The sequence below is a fragment of the Argiope bruennichi genome, chromosome X2 (genome assembly GCF_947563725.1).
Source record: "Argiope bruennichi chromosome X2, qqArgBrue1.1, whole genome shotgun sequence".
NCBI lineage: Eukaryota > Metazoa > Arthropoda > Arachnida > Araneae > Araneidae > Argiope > Argiope bruennichi.
In genome coordinates, this window is record NC_079163.1 from 112,189,192 (window position 1) to 112,205,463 (window position 16,272).

Genomic DNA, 16,272 nt, shown 5'->3' on the forward strand with positions numbered 1-16,272 from the left:
TAATGTTTCCTCCTTTTCCAAAACATTGTATGACACTGATTTCACCAAACATGATCCATAATTACAGAAAATTTTTATTTACTTTCCGAAATAAATGGTTCACCGAATCTATAATTAATAACTTAAAAGATACAGATCAATAGAGAGGAAAAATGAGTTTGGAGTCTGACTTTTAAAACTGCGTGTCTCATAGTTAAATTAATCATCTGTAGACAATTAATCTTAAATTTAAATGCATTTTCGCTTTATTTGGAAAGGTGTTTGGAATTTAGCATTAGCAATGAGGCAAACTGCAGTTCTTTTATTTTCTAGAATTTTTTTAATACTAGAAGAAGCATGTTTATGCTAGGTTTCACTCTTTTAAAATATACTAAAATAGAAATATTTTAACTTGTAGGGTCACTCTTTTCAATGGCAAATAACTGCAAAAAAGTAATTCCACTGAATTGTGTCTTGTTTAAATAACTTTTTTTCATTGGTTTCAGTTCTAATTTCGTTTCTTTCTAAAGTTCTTGTCCTTTCTTTCGTTTCTTTATTTCTTTATTCTTTTTTTGATGTTTTGTGTTTTATAAGACGCTTCTATTAGGGTTTTCTTTAGAGAACGTCATGCGAAAAATGTTGATAACAGCTTTAGCAACAGCTTAGGTATAAAGAGAAACTTATCACACTTTTCAAAGAAGCCACTTTATTTGTTTTTAGTGTGCCTAATGTGAATTCAATCAAAGGATTATAATGGTTTAACAAGTAACTCATTTTTCTTTGTTTTGACCTGGGTTCAAAAGCCTTTTGTGTAACATAAGTTAGCTATTCAAAACTGCAGACTTACTTGAAACACAAATTATATTGTTCCTCAAAAGATTCATTGCTAATAGGATTTAATTTTCGGATCATCAGTATTATGAAAAGGCATTGAATAGTAAAACGGTGCACAATATATCAGATTAAAACATGAAAGCTGATTTCGCATTAATAAAGAGCTACTTTTGTCAGCCACCAAAAAGAGAACCAATGAAGTATCCATTGAAGCAGTTTTAGCTTACATATAAAAGAACCTTTTACTGATCAAACAATTAAACAAATGACAAATAAGCGGCTTAAAGTGTGTTAATGATTTTAATTCATTTTTAGTTTTAATGAAGCTTTCATTTTTATTACAGCGTTAATCAAATAGGGTATAAATAATTCAAATAAATCAGATTTAAAACTTTATTCTAAAGTAGAATGAAAAAAAAAATTTTAATTTAATTATTTTCTTGGACGAGTATCAGTAGGATTTTATTGAGATTCGTTGATTTTATTGCGAATTTTATTTATACAGGGAAAGAAAGCTCATTTAGTAATAAACATTAAATTTCAGAAAATGAAAATTATTTTTTTGTGATACTACATTTGATTTGCGGCATTTCTGTAATTGGTTATCTATTGCATATGATATCATTTCGCATGACAGCTTCATAAAAATTTCGAAATAGCACAGTAAAAATTGAAGCATTTGTTATTTTTTTAAATCTTGATTAAATTTGAATCTGCTACCAAAGTTGAGTTTCTACCAGAATTTGTAATTTTTCAAAAAAATAAAATAAAAAAAATAACATTTACAGCCTAACTGTCTAGCCGAATCTTACCAAGCAAATAATAAAGTTGATGATAAAGTTCGTCAAAAAATACATTTCGTAAAAAAAAGTAAGCTTTAATCTGAGTTTGTTATCACTTTAGTATAAAAATAAAATCTATGTTATCGATTCTAACGGTTAAAAATAAACTCAGAATCAGAATATTAATGGAATTTGTAACCCATATTCAAATTCTTCAGCAAAGTGCTTATTTACATTTATTTTTTTCAATAAAATGTATTTTCTAATTTGCACTAACATGTTTGTTCCGCTTCCTCCAAATTCGTGTAAAAGCTCTTTTGGTTTAATTAAAATTCATTTATCGGAATTATGTTAAAATAACCACATTTCTAAAACATTTTCATTGTCTAATTAATCAACTGTTTATATTTCATTGCAAATTAAATTTATTGATTTTGTAGCTATGTTAAACAGTATAAAGTGATACAACAAAAAATCTACAAATTACATGTTTTCATATCTAGCTGTTGTATGAAAACTTGACAGAAAAAAATTCTGTGCGGAATATATTATTAAATTATTAGTAATTTGTTGGATTACACGCAGAACACGAAATACGAAATACTTCAAATTTTTATAATTCTGTAATTTTGATTCAGATTCATAATAATTTATGCTTGTTTAATCTTATAATTTTGACAATATTTCGTAGTATATTCTTTTCTTCTAAACGAACACAAATTTCAAATCCCATTGCATCTGATTCAGAAAGAAATCGCCTACCATTAATATCTTTTATGGTTATTCCTATGAAAAGTAAAAATAAAATATTATATACAAGAAGAATCACTCTGCATTTTACAGAAAATATGATTCAACCGAAGTCTTCAAACACTTTCTGCAACAAAGCCGTGCTTTTTTTTAAAATAATTTGTATCATCAAAGTGAACTTGCTTTGAATTGTAGATTAGTATTGACGCCATTAATTTAAAATGCATACAGCTGGCAAAAGTTTCGAGTAACAGATGAAAATAAAAAAATAAATTAAAAAAAAACGGAAATCTTTTTTAAAAGAGCCAACAAAGACTACTTTAAAAGATTAAATATTCTTCCAAAGAGTACACCAGCTGACTTGTTTTTAAGTTCACACACAGTTTTTGATATCACTTGATAGATTACTAAGTTAGAGAAACTTGGCTTATTTTGAGTGGAAGTTTGAACACAATTTGAAGATATAAATTTGCCTTTCAAAGGATCTTTCACACTGTCTTTTAAGTGATAGTCCAGGATCGTTCCCATGTGTTTCAACTCACATTTACGTAAGTGAAAGCTAACACGTCTTTTGAAATTCTTTTTATTTTTTTTTCTGTCATAACCTTCCTATATTTTTGAATATATCTTATTATTATGCATTTTCTGAAATATACAACAGTATTTTTTTTTTTTTGCTTTGTGAGAATATTATAAATCAAAATAAAATAATAATAAAAAATTAAATTAAATTATTCTAAACGAAATTATTGTTTCGTGAAGACAAATATTCATAAAAAAAACTTACCTGGACCATTTTGAATCTTAAAATTATGTTTCGTATCTGATATAAGGCATTAAAAATGAAAATGGCAAAGTTTAATTTATGCAACAAAGCAAATATTAAAAAAGCAAACCATTTCATTTTCAATTTCGCAGAACTGATTTCCGCTTACAGAAAGATCGAAATAATCACATTTAATAGTAGCAACTTAAATTAATAACCGTTAAATTGTAGAATTATTATCATTTTGATCATTTGTAACATTTAAATGAAAGTTATGCAACTGATATTCGCGAAAACTATATAGAAGTATATATATTCAAGTCAATTCGTTAGAAAAATTCTTTCATTATTTGCTACTTTTCTGGTCCCTCTGTTTTATCAAATATGTTTTCAAGGTGTAGCATTTACAGAAAATGAAGAAATAAACATACAGTTTGACAAAAAAACAATTTTCATTTGCAATTTCATTTTTTTTATTCCATCAGCTCCTAACTCTGCAATGACTTTATAGAGAAGTCTAGATCTCTAGAGGAGGGCTTGCAACTCTGAGTCTTGATTTCTTATATGTGAGTCAATACTTAGGACATTGATGAACATCAAATCTCTCAATATTCAAGCGTCATCAATTCGGTGTGCAGTCAATGGGCAATTTGTAGATAGTTCTCGATACTTGATAATCATGTAAAATAAGGAGTACAGTTCAAATTACTATGCGTTTTAACTTTGAACCCTTTCAAGTCATTCATATTAATTACTATTGTTCAGTATTTATCAATTTAATTGCTAACATAAGCAAAATTATGAAGAAAATACCATGAAAGAAATGGAAAATAAAGTGCTGAGTTCCAAACTTGTGAAGAATGAACGATCAATAATTCATGACGCATTGAATAAATTTTTGGTTAAATATATCAGCAGCATAGCCGAACGAAATAGTTTTTAAAGAAACAAATACCTGATACATGTAACATTCGCTATGATTTTCAACATTCTACAGAGCTATTTAGATATCACAGACACCTTCAATAAGGCAATCCATTTTGAATTGTTAATTGAAAATCGAAAGAAAAAAATCCATTGCGATCCGATATTGTAAAGAAATCCGATTCCTTTTTACATTTTGGGAGTAAATTCCATCAAAAAGAGTGCCATAAAAATATGTAATCCTCTTGCTATTACTCAACCTAATAAACGATACATACTAAATGATAAAGAGCAAGACAAAACGATGATTCAAAATCCAAACGGTGATTTTTCAAACTTAAGCATGCATTTTTTATTTCGCTGAGTAGCATTTTACCCTATTTCTTAGAGATATTTTAAGAGTTCTTATTCATTGAAACAAGGATTTCTGATAAACAGTGCTTAATCGATTAACTGAATCTCTAAATCATTATAAATATTTACGCAAACTCTTGGGGAGGGTGCTCTGATAAGACAGGTTCAAGTGCTTACTGTCGGAATGACAGGTGCAAACAGCCCTTGAATCCTTTTTCATTTTTATCTATATGTATTAGAAGAGTCAACCACAATATTATACGTTGAGAAAGACACCATCTGTTATCTCATCTGCTTACAATAAAAGCAAGTGACAAATTCCGGTCTTCCTCTTTATCGTTCGCTATCCAGAGGTAAGTGAACACACATTTCTCATTGTTTGCTGCTTTTAAGTAGTACGAAGATGGGGGATTTCTTACAGCGTTATTTTTATTGTAGCTTTTGAGGATGGGGGATTTTATTTGCTCTGTATATGTCTGCAAAATAATTTGTTTAAATTTTCTATCTATTATTTTTTTTAATTTATCATGATACTGATCATGAATCGATATAAGTGAGACATTAATATAATATAAAATTAATCATTTGTACATCATGATAAATATCATTTGTTTGTTTTAAAATAAATCTTTAATTTTATTCCTAGCAGTTACAAAAAAGAAACATATATATTTTTTGTATACCTATTTTTGCTGAGTGTTTAATATTTCGTACAATAAAGTTTAAATACTGCCTACTCAGATTTGAATACTCAACTCGACATCAGACAAATGAGGAATATTAGATAAATTTGTAATTCTGAGATAAATTTGTGACATTTTTGTCCATTCAACTGTGTCTTGTTCATTTAGATTTGAGACTCAATTGAGCAGGAAACAGCTGAACAATGTTAATAGAAGAGTAGAAAGTTGGCATTCACTGTTTTGAGATAAATATTTCTAATTTATTTTGATATTCGGTGGATTTTATTTGTACTGCATAAATTTTCATTCCATTTTATTTTTCTGTATTTCATTATTTCGAATGTTAAATTAGTAATATTTTCTCCATCCAAATATCAATACTCAATCATTCAATTGAAATTTTTTTTTATCTTCAAAACATTTTTGTTGCGTTTTACGCAACTTTTCTTTATAAGTACTGTACTTTGCTGTTTTTCTGGAATATTTCTTTCAACATAAATTATGTATTTTTCTAGCCATCTCGAAACACTAAGTATTTATGAATTGCTTTGTTCATTGGCTTTTACTGAATTGATATTTTAATTTAGGTTATAATTGATACAAGAGAATGATACATTTATAAATAATCGCATTGAAAATTCCTCTAAATTGATATGAAATAACTTTAAGTACTCAGAAAATATTTTGCTCACGAGAAATATTTCAATAAAATATTACATACATTTTCTATATGAAAATTTTTCTTTTTAGAACGTCGAGAGAGTTTTGACACCTATACAAACATCTCTACAAAATTTTCATCAGAGTATTAAAATTTAATTCTTGAACATCTTTTGGACATTAAAATAAAATATATAAATCTTCAAATCCAGACAAAAGAACTGGAATTACCAAGAGACTCCTTGCTTTTCAGAGCTTTCCAGTCATGGTTTAATGATTTTAGTTCAAGGTAATGCAGCAATGTATGGCAAAAATCAATGTACCACAAAACAGGAAAAACTTTTTTTTTGTATTAACTCTATTTTGCCTCAGTTTGCACATTCTCCAGATTACAGAAAGTTTTTCCAATACATTGCGAAAAGTGACCGTCGGGAAATCTATTAATAGAAAGTCTTGATTATATACTTTGCTTATGGTGAAAAAATTGTTGGAAAAGTTAATTTTAATGTGGAGTATTGGCGATGTATAAGAAGCATTTGCAGAGTAATTATGCATGCATTAACTAATACCATAGAGCTAGTATATATCTGTATTCCAAATAAATATTTACCGCCAGATTTATTTCAAGTTTTAATTAAGTTTCCATTACATTCCTTTTATTAAATGAAATGTCGACATCGCATACATATCAATACACCAGAGGACCATATATTTCTTAAAGGCAGTATAAGATATAATATATATATATATATATATATATATATATATATATATATATATATATATATATATATATATATATATTACTAAGCAAATTGCGCATATCTGAAATAAACTGGTTTGGTAAATTTCGTTCTTCATTTTTACCAGCATTTTCCCTCTTTAAAAATTTTCGCTTCGAAAATAATCTTAAATTATATGATAAGAATAGCTTTCTAAAGTATTTTTTGATAAATTGAAACGTTTTAGAATTTTATTAAATATTTCATTCAAAATATGAATTTATTCTGAATTAGAGATACCATTTAAAATTACATAAAAATTGAAGGTCATTAATAATTTCTTAGAATCTTAGTAGTAGACGTTTAAGTTAAATAGCGAAATAAAAATTTTCTCGCAACATTTCACTCACAAACTGCGTTAATCGTTGAAATACGGCCCTCATACTTTTAACTCTTAATTTCGTAAGCAAAGATAAAGCCTTCACTATTCAAATTTGGTACTTAAGTAAATTACTTCTAAAAGTCAAAAGTAACTTATATAATAATTTTAATAATCAACTGCGTAGGTATTTTCGACGGAAAATATTTTTCTAATACCTTCATCTTTTTGCTTAATCAACCGTCTTATCTAGAATCTTACATTCCAGCTTCAAAACGGTGATTATAACTTTCCCGGAATCCGAATTAATGTAATTGCCTAAAATTGCACAGAATAATTTGGCTCTAATGCGATAGAAACCCAGAAAACATTTCGATCATAGGAATTAACATTTCTTTTAATGAAATCCTAAAAGGCACTTGCAGATATTTGAATATCTTTTGAGACATCCCATATTTTGATGTTGTAGCCCTTACAAACATAAATTTCAATATAAAACCCTATTTAATGTTATATTCATGACTAGTTACACTTTTTTTGATGCTACAAGCCTTATTAATACGATTTTTATTTGGGATTATTTAATTTTTTAATATATAAATTTTTGTAAAATGCGTGAATTTCTTGTTCATTAAAGCAAAATTGAATGGAAATACATAATATCAGTTTAACTATATATTTTTAATGAAATGTATTTTTAAAATTGTTGATATCTCAAAACTTCTGGGAAATGACTTCATATTTTCACAAAGAAATGAAATCTCTGAATTCATTTTCCGTTCCTGCTTTCATTTCATTATTTTAAGAATTTAATTTTTAAATCCATTTTAAAATACTTTGTATCTTCACACAATTCCGCAAAGTTTATTCTATCATAAAATGGGAATTAGCAGTTTTTTAATTAATATACTTTTTGGAAATTAGAAATATTTCATTTTTGAACTTACTTTTCTTTCTAATTCAACGCCTTTTTTTTTCTTTAATATGAGTGTCGTTTCATTTTAAAGCTCCGATGGGCCATAAAATTAAAATAAGTATAAGAACAAATTGAATTTATTTCCAAAAGTTATGTACAATCGCAGTTACTTTTCAACCTAATCGCCGTGAAGATTCAAACATTTGACATATTAATGGATCAAATTTTCTATATTCTCTTTGAAAACAGTTGCCACTGATGTGAGATGGGCGTAATGCTCCTCATTAGTCAGGAAATTTTTTGAAATTTCTTTGATAGGAAGAATACAGAATAGGAGTGTGTTCTGTTGCGACAAGCTAGCGTCCTTATCCCCCTTCATGGAGAATGTGGCATAGAGCCGAGTGATTTCATCTCTTACCTGAAGAACTTATTAGGATGCCATAATAATAATTCCAGATTAAAGAGGAGTTTCGAAGGAAAGTTAAGATCAATCTCACATAATAGGAAGCAACAGTTTTCAAAGAAAACATAGGAAATCTATGTCAAATACCTGAATCTTCCGGAAATTATGTTGAAAAGAAACCATAATTGTGTGTGTGTGTATATATATATAAGGCCTTCGTATAAAATATTGTATGATGTTATTATTTTAATAGATATGCACTTTTTCCTTTTTTTAGACACAATCTCGCAAACAAAAATGAAAGCTGCCTTGATTGTTTTATGCTTGGCCGTAGTGTCATGCTCCGCTTTTCCAACCAACATCCAGCGTGAGTACAGTTTGTTTCCCATTTTGCCAATCGTTTTACGTGATTAAAAAATCTTGCTTCGATGTTACCTAATTTTTAACATTATACTTACCAGCTTAAAAAACCAATTCAATCAACTTTAAAATATCAGTTCTATTATTAACTTTGTTACACAAGATGAAAACAAATTAATTTTTAAATGTAATCACAAAGTTTAAAAATCTTGTATCTTCATAGATTGATCTTACTTCATTAAATGAAAAGTATTTTTAAAAGGTAAGATTGAAATTCACCATTTAATTTTGGCAAGCACATACTGGAAAGAGTGATAATATTAATAATTCAACTTCATAGAAAGTAATTAAAAAGAAAAGGATGAAGGAATGATGTAATTAACTGTAGAAGTCTAATTAATTCAAAATCTCCTGAGAAATAATTTTTATTCCCTTATTATAAAAGTATATATTCCATTATAATATATATAAATCAGTTGAGAAAGGCTATTCGAAAGAAAATTCGAAATTATTAACCATATCATATGATTAAATAGGATAAGATTAATAATTTCTTCTTTGGAGTTTCTTAAGATTAATAAAAACCATATACATCTGTCCAAAAAATCTTTTAATTCGAAAAAAATTATTGAAATTTAGGTTTTATTCGTTATATATTTTTTATCACATTATATTTTTTAAAGTGCATGATTGAAAAGGAAATGGCGCAATTTTTTATTTTAGTTTAGTGATATTTTTTTCTAATTAAATATTTAAAGATAACTAAAATGCTCCGGCTGACTTATATGGGTATGCAGCAAAATAATTCACAATGTCTTGAATTTGTTGTTCAGAATGCTGTACAAAGTTTTGATCAAATTTAGCATTTAAAAGCTTTTTTAAATGTATTTTAAACGATAAGTATAAGGCGTATGCCAAATATATTAATAGTAACGATGCATTCTATAAATCATATTACAATTTTTGCTCTGAAATTCTTTTAAAAACACTTTTTCCGAAAGATTTTCAAAAAATAAACTCAGTTTTCCTTATTAATACCTTTCCAAGCTTTCAATCCCGTATAATAATTTCCTAGATTTTTTCCAATCCTTTGTGGATAAATTATAAAATATCTGTATTTGACCTTCAAAAAATGAACATTTATTTCGTTGAAAATAAACAAAAAAAGTGGCTCTAATGTTTCCTTTTTTCATCGATAAGGTCAAGAAAAACATTCAGAGTAATAAACGTCTTTACTTAATAGCAATTATAAAACATAAGCATGTGCAATGCTTCTACTTACTTGTATATTTTTAAATCTAATTATACTTATCAATATTTTGTAAAACGTCGCATTCAGACTCTTATCAAACGATTATTTCATTACAGAAGGTTCAGTACTTGACTTGTTCAAGGACTTAGAAGATGTAGTAAGAGAAGATGGAAAACTTCTTATCGGAAAGGTGCGTGAAATCAGATACTTTCACTCAGATTCTTTCTTTAGTTGATATAATAGCTGCGTTGATAACGGTACTACAGAAATGAAATAGTTATCTCTCCATTCCTTGTATGTGTCATTTTCTTTTATCTGTATAATGTTTGTGGTATTATCTTCCAATCATTGGATAATAAAGGATATTTAGGGATTAAAAAATATTTCCATTTTAATCCCATATTTAATTAATATAAATAATAATAAAAAAATTCTTAAAATGTGAGACATATTTCTTTTGGAAGTCCGAAAAAAAAAAGATGAACCGTGATTTCAGGCTCATAAGGAAAATATGTGAAGACCAGTTGATATGCACCATAAGATAGGATTATGTACGGAGAGAATGGATTCCAATACATACACCACTTAGAGTAGGCCATTCATTCATCGGCTATGATAATAAAAGAAATTAATGCTTTACTTACAATAGGTGCATGCGCTTTATAATACTATTTTTTTTTTTGTGCTGACTACAAAACAATTTAAAAAAATAAAAACTTTTCATGATGTCTAGTTAAACGAGATATTTTATAATATGTTACTTAATTGTGTATGAATATGTTAAATTCCTATTGGTCACTGTGAAAAAATTTAAACTGTTCAAAAAGCTTAAAATATATACTCTGAAAAAAGGAAAATAAAACATTTATCTATAAAATTACATTTCTTAAATAAAATACAAAAATACTTGATTCCGGAAAGAAACAGAATTATTCTCAAAGGCTTCAAATTTAATAAATGCTTATTTTTGCATTTCTTCTAAAGGAGTTAATTTTAATGAATCTGAATGAAGCCTTTTTTATAGCTACTCTTTTTAAAATAATCTAGAATAATCATTACAGAAAATTAACAGAACATTAGAAAATTCTTTTATGAATTTTGAAGTGGTGTTGAAGTGACTTGACTCATTTTTCGAGCTAATATAAAAAAAATTCAAAATTTATTTTTTTAAACTTTATTTAAATCTTATATAAATTAGTCTAATTTTTTAAGAAAAAAGATTATATTTTTTTTGGTTCCCTTCAAAAGATATAACTGCAAACTAGAACATTCATGTGTTTGACTGTTGTTGATATTCCTTTTTCATACTGTGAAGGTTTCGGGAAAACAATTGCATCAAAAGCATGCTCGAAAGGTTTTGACAAAGAAGCTCACTCTTGAAGCTTACCTAGATTTCTTTTATTTTTATTAATTCCATTAAACAATTCTTTTATTCATTCTTAATTAACAATTCTTTCTTTAACTTCCATTAACAATTCCTTTATTCATTCATTAATTTCTTTAAAAAATTCCAAACTAAATATACTCAGTATTAATTTTTTATACAAAAGATTCGAATGTGAATGAGCATGGTATACATTCAAGCGTACTTTTAAAGTACAGAGAATTAAACTTATGATACTAATTTCCATAATTAAACTATGGACTCAGAAATAAATAAATATATGTAATGCAGAGATATATTGCCATTTCCTTGTGTAAATCTTACAGAATTTTAATGAACACATCCTAAAAGTTCACCAAAGTTCTCTATGTTTTTATAATTAGCTCATTTTGTAATTGATCATATCAACAGAATGGTAACTATTATATACATATCATTTTAGATGATCAACGTCCTTCACCAAGTTGAAACTTCTGTCCTTAAGCTTAGAGATCTGGTTCCTAAAGTTAACGAAAAAATTCATCAAGAAATCGATGAACTCCTTGCTGGATTAAAAAAAGTGTCAGATGAAATCCAAGAACTGTTGGAAAAGAACAGTAAGTCGTTTCTGTCATCTTTTTGCACTATTCATTGAGAAATTTTTTTAATAAAAACAATTATCTTACTTTTGTCTGAACCTTTATAGTTACAATTAATAATAATATTTCTATAAACTTACGTTATCACTTCATACTTAGTATGTAAAATCTAAAATATTTTAATTAAAACTTTTAACAGTAAACTTTATGCTCTTCAAAAATACCTGTTTTCACCGTAATTGAAAACAATAGCTTGGTGGTAGCTCGAATATATAACCATCTGTTGCACTCATTTTAAGTTTAAATCATAAAATTGCACCTCATCAATTAAAAAGAAAACTTTTGCAGATATAATATAATGTAAAAACCTTGACATTCGTGAAAGATTTCATTTTATTTATCTACACATATCACATTCAGTATAGCATAAATATATCTCAATGTGTAACGAATTAATTTTTGATCGCTTTCCTTTTTCTGATTAATTTTAATTCTAAAAAATTCTGTTTCTGATTCATTTTAGAGGCCTACCAAGGATTTGATCTCTTGGGTGGACTTACTGAACTCACCGGAGGTACCAAGTTGAGCACTGTCCTCAGCGTTCTGAGTCTTGCTGACAAAGCTCACAAGGTCATGGAAGATGCCAAGAAGGTAAGTAATCACTTATTATGAGACTTTAATTTCGATTTTCTATAAGCTTTTCCTTTCAATCACGAAAAAAAAAAACGTATAGCTATTTCAATAACCGTATTAAATTCAAATAATTAGGAAACGAGCAATTAAGATTCGCTTCAGCTTATTTGCTCTTATGAGAAGGGGGGATGACTCATTATTGTCCATTCTACCAATAACCTTGCTTTATTCAGCCCAACGAAGAAAATGTTCCATTAACATCTAAAAAATTCCATTAAAAAATGACTCCGAGGATCATTTATTTCTTATAGTTTATTCCTAACCTTCAATCTACCTTGGATAAAATGCAATCTCATGTTGAGAAGCACGCTCAAGACTTTGCATCCCACGTTCTGAAGGAGCTTGGTCTTCAGGATCTTGTCCAACAGAGCATCGTGAAGAAGATTGAAGATCTTTTCGTTCGAGTTCAAGAGGATGCCCATTTCCTGGTAAGACTTTTTGATTTATCCAAATCATTCATTTGTTACAATTATAGTCATAAAGTTACGATCACGTTTAATAAGAAACATAGCTAAGAATTTCATTTTGTAATAATGAGAACAATATCTATGCAAAAGTAACATGGCCTTCTGTTATGGGTTTTAAGGGAGTTTAAGTACATTTTGAATTGTCTCGTTACAATAGTGGGGAGCTTAGATCAATACAAACAATAAGCAGGTTAAATACATAATACTGAGGGAAAAGTAAAAATGAAAAATGAAAAAACGCTTTAGTTAACAACAACTATTTTATTGAAAAATGGAAAGCTACATTTACTTTGTATGCAAAATTCATCTACGTTACTTTATTTTAAACTTTGATTATAAAAGCTGGTAAAACAACAAATAAAGTGATGCTGAATATCTGCTCTTCATCATAGTGTCTAGATTTAAAAAAATTTCGTTGATTATTAAATACGAATTTTCACTGATATCTTTCATTTGGTTAAGAAATGAATCATGATTTCAACTATTGATTTTATGTAAACATTATGATCAATTTTGCTTTTTTATTATTTGAGATTGATACAAGCAGCTAATTAAATCTACATTTAAGAATTCAAGTTTTACATTTTGAAATTTTTAAACTTCTAGGGAAATAAGTATTTTTAGCACATATCAAATCAATGCCCTTTTGAAAGTGGAATCAAAATATTTATCCAAGGATCTTTTAAAAGCCTGTTTAAATAAACGTGAAACCTTGTTTTTTATATAGAAACTTTTTCATTTTTCAGCTCCTTGACCTTTTGCACAAAATGGAAGGAGTTTTCGATCTGTTGAAAGAGAAATTGCCCCAAGAGTATGAAAAGGTTAAGGAAGAAGTTGCTGCAGTGCGTGCCAAGATCCAGGAGCTTGTCAACGAAGTCGAACAATCTCTAGTCATGAGTAAGTTATCAGAATCGTATAGATTATCATTTTCCTTTTAATTCTATAATTGGAAATTTTCATGTAAAGGACAATTATAATGTGCTTCAATTGTGATATAATTGTGATATGGGCTTTGCAGAAGCCCATTACAAGTAAGGTAAACTCATTCAATCTCATCAGGAGGGAAATAGAGCCAGCCGTAATCTTTATAAAGGATTGCAGATTTAGAACTAGAATTTTTCAGAATTAAATCGAATATTATAATATCACTTCATATAACTTATATTTTACTTGAAAATAAACTCATATCCAACAAAAAATATGAAATGTGAAAATAGTTTGTTCAAAGAAATTACATGCATCTTTGACTTACCTGTATTGTTTACTTTCAGGGAGCTTCAACTTGTTGGACCTCGCTGGAAATGTTACAGGAGGAACCCAGCTCAGCACAGTTTTCAAAGTCATGAGCCTTATTGACAAATTCAACAAGGTTGTTCAAGATGTGCGCACTTTCGGTCCCAACGCCGAAGTTGTTCTGGAACACAGTGTCAAGAAAGTAGCTGATAGCGCACAAGATTTTTTCTCTCATGCTGCTGAAAAGCTTCTTCAGTAACTCTTTTCTCACAAGAACAATCTAGTAACATCATGATTGAAAACAATGGTAGCTCAATGTATGGATGCATTTGTTAATAAAATAACTCTGTTATTGTTTTATCTACGTATTTGTGTCTTTCAATTATATAGTGCTACACTTTTGAACATGTTTTCAGTTTACACGCTATGTTGTATAATAAACCTACATAAGAAAAAACCACTTCCCTTTTATTGTTATGAGTTTTTTCCGCCCTCCAAATTATTTTTTGTGACTTATCTATTAGAAATTATTAATTAGAGAATTAAAATGTCTCTCATGATGGAAATACTTCCTTTCAAAAACTATGTCTAGAGATTTTTTTTGTTTGTAAAATAAAACTGTCGCTTTTACAGAAATTTCCAAAATAACATTTAAATAATAAAATTGTATTAAAATAATTCCAATAGGATAATTTTCTTTAAAAGATTCTGTTAAATATTTAAAAACTTATTATATATTATTGATTTCAAAAAACGATATAGATTTTGTTTTTAAAAGACAGATCAAGTATATAATTTTTTTAAAGTTAAAACAACTTTTTATAATCAATTATCGTAAAGCACCTTTATCACATGATTTCAGCAGTCTACTTTTGATAAAACAGGGGGGAAATATGCCAATACCTCCAAATCAGGTTATATCGCTCTTTTACTCCCAGAATAAAATTCAAGTACTCAGATTATATTTACTTATGAATGTATTAAGTAACAATGCAAGAAAAAAACGTAACCGCAAAATTATGAACCAGCAATGTATTTCAAACACGTTTAATAACATCGGCAAAGACATTCTTGCTAGGTTTCTTTTCTTTTCAGTTTTAACTTAAGAATTGTCTTACAAAATAAGATTAACAATTCAAAATAATGTCCGCTTACTTACAATTCTATGAATTTAGATGCCATTATTTACATACCACAATACATAAACTATCGATAGAAATTGTTAGGTATCTTAAAGGACCTTATTTAAACTTCTTATTGCATTAATTTGAATTTTAACACGAGACGAATGTAACCTACATTGATTCTCTACAAAAATTTTAATATCCCGAGAACTGATAAAAATTAGACTTAATAAATTGTCCAGTATTATTGTTTAAGATGCAGTCGTTGGATTATAAAGTAGCATCTGTAAAAACGATGAAATGGTTGATAGAAAACAACCATTTTTCAATCAAAATGATTCTGTCATTTTTTAAGTATTCTACCAGACCTCCAAATAGTATTCCAATGATATCAATTTTAATGTAGGTGTTAGAATATAAGCTCCTAGATGATGTGCAATAGAACGAATTTCTCTTTGCCGCTTCAACAATTTTGATCAAATAGTTTTCGAGCTACGTCTCTTCGAGTTAATTCACTTGCGATAATAATACCTCCCTATGGCCAGAATTTTGATGATATAAATATGTACAAGAATGGTAGTTTCAAAATGTGACATTAAATTAACGAGTTAAGTCAATAATAAAAGGATTCTGAAAGATGAGGATAAAAGATGAGGAAAGATTTTGAAATCAATAGGTTTATGAGGAAAAGCCGGAAATGTTTACAAGGCTGTTTAATTATAAAGCACAAGGAACAGCTGAATATATGCAGCTGCTCCTTTGTATCTTACAGGAGAAGGAGCAATAAACAGGTTAAAAATTTCATACAAAATGGGCAACAAGCACAGCACATTTTAGAAATTTTCACATCTGCTTCAGCCATTACCCGCCTCCATAAAATAAAAAAAAATGAATAAAATCATTTTATAAAAGGTAAGAAAAGACAATTAAAGTACCCCATATTAAATGATTTTTAATAAATGAACATACATTATTTTTGTCTCTACTGAAATCGAAGTTTATAACAGCGTTTATAAAAAAATATGAAAT

The 16,272-nt window shown here is 27.9% G+C and overlaps 1 protein-coding gene across 1 annotated transcript; it reads left to right on the forward strand.

Moving 5' to 3' along the window:
* The first annotated feature begins 2,856 nt into the window (after positions 1-2,856).
* On the forward strand, positions 2,857-14,479 carry LOC129960223 (uncharacterized). Its single transcript, XM_056073471.1, has 8 exons — positions 2,857-2,893; positions 8,430-8,519; positions 9,881-9,954; positions 11,591-11,744; positions 12,250-12,377; positions 12,671-12,847; positions 13,633-13,783; positions 14,158-14,479. Exons 1-8 carry the CDS (start codon positions 2,872-2,874, stop codon positions 14,376-14,378), a joined length of 1,017 nt encoding a protein of 338 aa, XP_055929446.1. The 5' UTR covers positions 2,857-2,871; the 3' UTR covers positions 14,379-14,479.
* The last annotated feature ends 1,793 nt before the right edge of the window (positions 14,480-16,272 follow it).